Consider the following 6,543-nt stretch of genomic DNA (forward strand, 5'->3'; position numbering starts at 1 on the left):
CTCTCTCTCTCTCTCTCTCTCTCTTTCTCTCTCTCTCTCTCTCCCCTCCCTCTCCTCCCCCTACCCCCACCTTCCACTTTTTCTAAAAATAAATGGAAAAAATATCCTCGGTGAAGATTAACAACAACAAAAAAGAACTCTTAGCAAGAATTTAGCAGACTAAAGGAGATGCTGGGTTGTCTTAGAAAACAACAGCTTGTGCAGGTCTAAGTGACCAGCCTCACCCCCTCTCTTTGTCCCAACCCTATTATCCCCTTGCTCACCCTGCCCTGGCCTGCTCCCTGTTTCTAGAACATACCAAGTGCTCCCACCTCAGAGCCCTGGAGCCCTGGCAGACTAGTCCTCTGATGGCTTCTTGTCATGCAGATTTTAGCTCAGACATCATCCGATCAGTGACTGTCCAGCTGGCCCCATCTGCAGAAGCATGCACTCCTATTCACCCAGACACTTCTGGGCCAGGCCCAGTCCTGGTTTCTCATGGCTGTCAGACCTTCCTTAGTTTATTGATTTACCTATCATTTGCCTTCCCATTAGGGAAGGGGCCTATCCCACAGTCACTGTGGCACCATCCAGGACCTCCAAAACACGCTGGGCATGGCTGGAGAGCTACTAAAGATATCTGGCTGGGCTGTCTAGACCAGCGATGGCGAATCTTTTGAGCTCGGCATGTCAGCATTTTGAAAACCCCTAACTTAACTCTGGTTCCGTGTCACATACAGAAATTTTTTGATATTTGCAACCATAGTAAAACAAAGATTTATATTTTTGATATTTATTTTATATATTTAAATGCCATTTAACAAAGAAAAATCAACCAAAAAAATGAGTTTGCATGTCACCTCTGACACGTGTCTCATAGGTTCGCCATCACTGGTCTAGACACTGGGCTTCTTAGCAGCCAGCCATGGAAATCTGACCAACCAGAGGTTCACAGCTGTGGGCCATACCCTCCACCTGGCCAGGGCACTTACAGGAGCTGCATTAGCCTTGTCACCGAGCCACTGGCCCTCTCTCATCTCTTTTTTTTTGCTCTAGGGTGCAAAGCTGTGTTCTATGAGCTCCTTGAAAACGAGCCTCCTGAGTCAGAGGTTTAACTTTATAAATATGTTATGAGCAAGAGAAATCACTGTCTGATTATGCACTTCCCATTTTTATCATATTATGAAGTTGCACTGTGGTGCTGGCTGGCCTGTTGGTTACATTCATTGCTTTGCCTTTGAAACCACAAATGAGGCAGAAAGCGAAGCATGATTCCAGATGTAACTCAGTTCGAGTTCTCACATATTTTAGACAATCTCAAAGGTATTCTTTTATAAAGATGCTGCATTTGCCAGAACAAAAAACATTTATATACATGATGCTACTGTGCGTGCAGAGTCTGAGCCCCCATGTGTCTTTCTAACATGAGATGGATGCTCTCACTCACCTCATCATTCAACATACACTCACTGAGCATCAAAGTACCAGAGATTGTTCTAAACAGTGAGATTATAACCAAGACCTGAGTCTGCTCTCATGAAGCTACATGGTGTGTGTGTAAAAAAACCGTACATAACTCACTACATTCCCAGGTATGAGACTCTAAAAGAATGTGGGGTAGCCCTGGCCAGGTATCTCAGTTGGTTAGAACATCGTCCTGATATGTCAAAGTTTCAGGTTCGATCCCGTCAGGGCACATACAAGAATCAACCAAGCATAAATAAATAAATGGAATAATAAATCACTGTCTCTCCCTCCTCCCCCTTTCCTCTCTCTAAAAATCAATTTAAAAAATTTAGACAAATGTAAAGCAGAGGGAGGAAAATGGCTGGGTGAGCAGGACCTGGGGATTGCTGGGTAATGGTGTGGTCGTGCTAGGCTCCCTGATGAGGTGTTCCATGAGTAGGAGGCTCACTAAGCAAGGTGCCCCAGTGCGATCTGGGGATACCCCTCCCAGCAGAGGGACTGCCTGAAGCAGGAGTGGCAGAGGAGAGGGCCTGCTGGGAGGTTACTGGGTGTGTCTGAGGAAAGGTAATATTTATATGCAAGTGAATGAGAAAATTAATTCTCAGTCCCTGTTGCTATAGTCTGAATGTTTGTGCCCCCCTAAATTCATATGTTAAAATCCTATACCCCAGTATGGTGGGGTTAGAACATGGGGCCTTTGAAAGGTAATTAGGTCATGAGGGTGAAACCCTCATGAATGGGATTAGTGCACTTATAAAAGGGACCCAAGAGAGTTCTCTAGCCCCTTCCACCATGTGAGGACACAGTGAGAAAATGGCTGCCTGTAAACTAGAAAGCCCTCATTATTTGCCCAATCTGTCCATGCCTTGGAAGCTTCCAACCTCAAAAACAATGAGATATAAATGTATGTTGTTTATAACTACCTAGTCTATGGTATTCTGTTACAGCAGCCCAAATGGACTAAAATACCTGTCACAAATATTTTTAATTTAAGCATAATCATTGCCATTTGGGAGCCCAAGAAACATCTTGCTGGGCCTTTACACATGAAAATGGCTGTGCTGAGAAGTGGCCATGTACACAGAGGGCACCATACCTGTGTTTGTTTGATATTGTGCTTGGGAGACAAGCTTCCTGTGCTGTTTAGGCTGCTGACGCTGCCATGGGAAGGCGTGGAGCGGAGGCTGTCTTTAGGCGGGGGGCTAGCGGGCAGGACAGGCACGGCCCCTGGGAACACTGTCTTCTTTCTCTTGGTGGGTGGGATGAGGGACGGGGGCAGGACGGAGGGCACGGGCTCCTTCTCAAGGGCTCGGTACACCAAGTGCATGGCCTGTAAATGCAAAGAGAATCACGTTCAGGTGTAAGGACAAGGGCAGACAGAAGGCAGCTCTATCAGGGGCTGCAGTGACAAGACAAAGATCATTCTTTGTGTGTGTGTGTGTGTGTGTGTGTGTGTATTTTATTGATTTCAGAGAGGGAGGAGAGAGAGATAGAAACATCAATGATGAGAGAGAATCATCAATTGGCTGCCTCCTGCATGGCCCCTATGGGGGACCGAGCCCGCAACCCGGGCATGTACCCTTGACAGGAATTGAACCCGGGACCCCTCAATCCACAGGCTGACGCTCTATCCACTGAGCCAAACCGGCTAGGGCCAAAGATTGTTCTTTTTGAGGTCACTTCTAAGCTGAACAGAATAAAAATAAACCTCTTCTAATAAGCTATACTTCCAATGTAAAATTTTCCAAGGCATTTGTGTAATTGTGATACTGAATGAATACAAAAGGAAGTCGATCATGCCAAACTCCACACGTCCCTTCACTACACAGGAGGGCCAGGGCTGACAACTCACAAAGTACTGGAATTTGAAAGTCTAAAGACACACCACAAGAGCTGTGTTTACTTCAAGATATTCCAGAGACTCAGAAAACTACAGGAAAGGGTGCTGTGCCCAGGACAGGCGGCTCTCCTGTTTCAGGCAGGTAGGAAATGGAAACTTTGTCTAAAACAAAGATTAAAAGATTATTTCAAAATGTAACAAGATCAAACCACATTTACAATGCTCCTCACTTCAAAATATTCTTTAAGTTGCTATTTGCATAGAGAACAGATCCTTAACACAGGTAGGTCACTATAAAACGCAACAAAATGTTACACCCAGCTGGTGAATAAAAAACACACACAAAATGACACAATTCTAAGACCCATTTATAAAGGAACATAAATCTTGGCTAACATGATAAATGACAAAAACAAAACAAAAAGGGCCCAGCTGGTGTGGCTCAGCGGTTGCGCATCGACCCATGAACCAGGAGGTCACGGCTCGATTCCCAGTCACAGCACATGCCCGGGTTGCGGGCTTGATCCCCAGTAAGGGGTGTGCAGAAGGCAGCCAATCGATAATTCTTTCTCATCATTGATGTTTCTATATCTCTATCCCTCTCCCTTCTCTCTCTGAAATCAATAAAAAACATAGTAAAGAGAGAGAGAGAGAGAGAGAGAGAGAGAGAGAGAGAGAGAGAAACTTGGGGCTCATGAAGCTGTGAGAAGAAAGAGGCCCATTCCTGGTTCACTCCGGGCCAATCACCCCATTCCTGAGGACCACACCAAGGACGCTTCAATGATATGAACACTTTAAGTCAAATGCAGTCAAAAGAAATATGAAAAAATAAATAATGAGGGAGCAAGGGGAGGAGACTGGGGAGTTTCATGTTTAATAAGGGCAGGGTTTCAGTTTTGCAAGATGTAGAGAGTTCTGGAGATGGATGGAAGTGGGGATGGCACAACAATGTGAATGTACTTAATGCCACTGAATTGGACACTTAAAAATTATTAAGATGGTAAATTTTATGTTATATTTTACTATACAAAAAAAAATAATAATAATGGACAACCAGTGAAAACAATAGGATGGAGAAACATGGAAAATGCTCAAAGTAAAAAGGCAGAACAGAGTTGACATGAGTGGAGAAAACACAACTGAATACTTGTTAGGTGTAAGGCAGGGGTGGGGAAACTTTTTTCTGCCAAGGGCCATTTGGATAACTATAACATCATTTGTGAGCCATACAAAATTATCAACTTAAAAATTAGCCTGCTTTAGGACTATCCCTATTAACTTTCTTTTATGTAAATAATTTGTGAGTTTCTGAAAAACTTGCTTTTGCTTATTTAATTTTGAATAAAAGCTAAATTCATAATACAAAAAAATTAGCCTGCTATATTTTGTCAAACATTTAATTAACTCACCCCTAATGCCTTGGCAGGGCCAGACCAAATCATTTCATGGGCCTTATATGGCCCTCAGGCTGGACGTTCCCCACTCCTGGCGTAAGGGATTATGAAGGGGGATGGTAAGAGAAATCTGTAATTCCCTTGTAAAATGGTTTAGATTTAACCTAGAAGCTTAAAAGCTCAAAGGCTTTATACACATAATATAGTAAAGATAGGAAGACGCTTCTATTCATGTATATGTTGTGAAAATCACATTTTAAAGATATTTAAAATTCCTAGAACAGAGGGATATGGTTGGGTATTCCCAGATAATTCACAATTGTGGTATTTTTTTTTCAATTTTGTTCTTTGGGGGGGGCGGGGGGGGGAACCTTTGAACTTAATTGCTGTTTATTAAAGCCTTATCCTTAACTACAAGGGACTACTTTATTCTTTGTTTGAGATGTAATGGAATGAGGTAAGTGAATAAATCCTATGAATGGGAGGAAGGTCCAACATGGGGATGAGGTGGAAGGGAGAGAGAAGAGGAGGGACAGACTGACAGGGGCACAGGATGAAGAGGGCAGGCTCAAGGAGAGGTCAGCCCAGCCCACCGGGAAGCTGAAGAAGCGGATAGGTCGCTGCAGGGCTGTGCAGGGAGGGCAGCTATATGGGAAGGTAGCGCATAGGACAGAAGAGCCCTATCTGCACACAGTTCCACTTCTGTCACTAAAAGAAGAGGGTGAGAGTGCCTGGGTTTAGGCCCAGACAGAAGCCAACGTGGAACAGGAGCACCCCAGGGGTACTGAGCACCCCAGTGCCCAGATTCTGGTTTCCAACAACATTCACCACTACAAGGACTGGGACGCCCTGGAAAAAGGACTGACTGGGGGAGCCAGGCGGGTCTTACTGTGCCATGAGGAAACAACTGGTCAGAGAATGATGGGATGTGACCAAAGGACAAAGGAGTCAACTGGGAAGAGCTCCCACTGGGCAAAATAAGTCAGGCCAGTAAAGGATTACAAACCGTGAAGCAGAGGACGCATCCATAGTCCACTCTGATAGAAACAAATTCCTGACGGTAGAAGGCTAGCTAGAAAATGCACAAGGAATGATGGAATTACAAGATCCCCACCTGCAACCACCAGAATCCTAACTGATGGAGTCAACACTCCTGGGAGGATGGGAGGACGAGCAGGTGAGAATCAGAGGGGTATCAGGGTGTTCAGTCTCCATGTGTCTCTCACAAGACACTGAACACGAAGAAAAAGAATAACTACAGCAGCCTCCACCCTGACCTCAATCAAGAATTGACACTGTCGCAATGACATGTAATAAGACATCACACGTTCTAGAGATGACTTGCCATAAGACATCACATGTCCTATGGATACCCCAGGAGAACACATATCCCATAAAGGTGCACGGCCTGGATCATCAGAGAGAACAAGAGACAACCCCATACTGAGGGGCACTCTTCAAATGCCCATGTGTGCCATGGGACATGAAGACAGAGCTGCCCCAGATTAGAGGACACAAAAGAAACAGGGTTACAGAACAGAACATACCAGGCTGGAGTCTCTTTAACTACAAAGGACATTTTGCAGAAAATTGGCAAAAATATGAATAATATCCTTAGATTATATAGTAGATGATATAATATAGTAATATAGCCTGGTTGGTATAGCTCAGTGGTTGAGTGTCAACCCATGAACCAGGAGGTCAGGGTTCAATTCCAGGTCAGGGCACATGCCCAGGTTGTGAGCTCAATCCCCAGGAGGAGGCTTACAGGAGGCAGCCAATGAATGATTCTCTCTCATCATTGATGTTTCTCTCTCCCTCTCCCTTCCTTTCTCTAAAATCAATAAAAATATTTTTAAAAAA

General features: G+C 44.4%; 1 protein-coding gene across 4 annotated transcripts in view; it reads right to left on the minus strand.

The window, feature by feature from the left end:
• The window catches only part of EPS15L1 (epidermal growth factor receptor pathway substrate 15-like 1), a 108,581-nt gene that overhangs the window by 58,752 nt on the left and 43,286 nt on the right, over window positions 1-6,543 (minus strand). For all 4 annotated transcript variants that reach the window (XM_014538198.1, XM_014538189.1, XM_014538194.1 and 1 more), the window contains exon 9: window positions 2,543-2,776. In XM_014538198.1, coding sequence (XP_014393684.1) covers window positions 2,543-2,776 — 234 coding nt within the window. The remainder of the gene's footprint in view (window positions 1-2,542; window positions 2,777-6,543) is intronic.

This window comes from Myotis brandtii, unplaced genomic scaffold, assembly GCF_000412655.1.
Source record: "Myotis brandtii unplaced genomic scaffold, ASM41265v1 scaffold1040, whole genome shotgun sequence".
Lineage (NCBI taxonomy): Eukaryota > Metazoa > Chordata > Mammalia > Chiroptera > Vespertilionidae > Myotis > Myotis brandtii.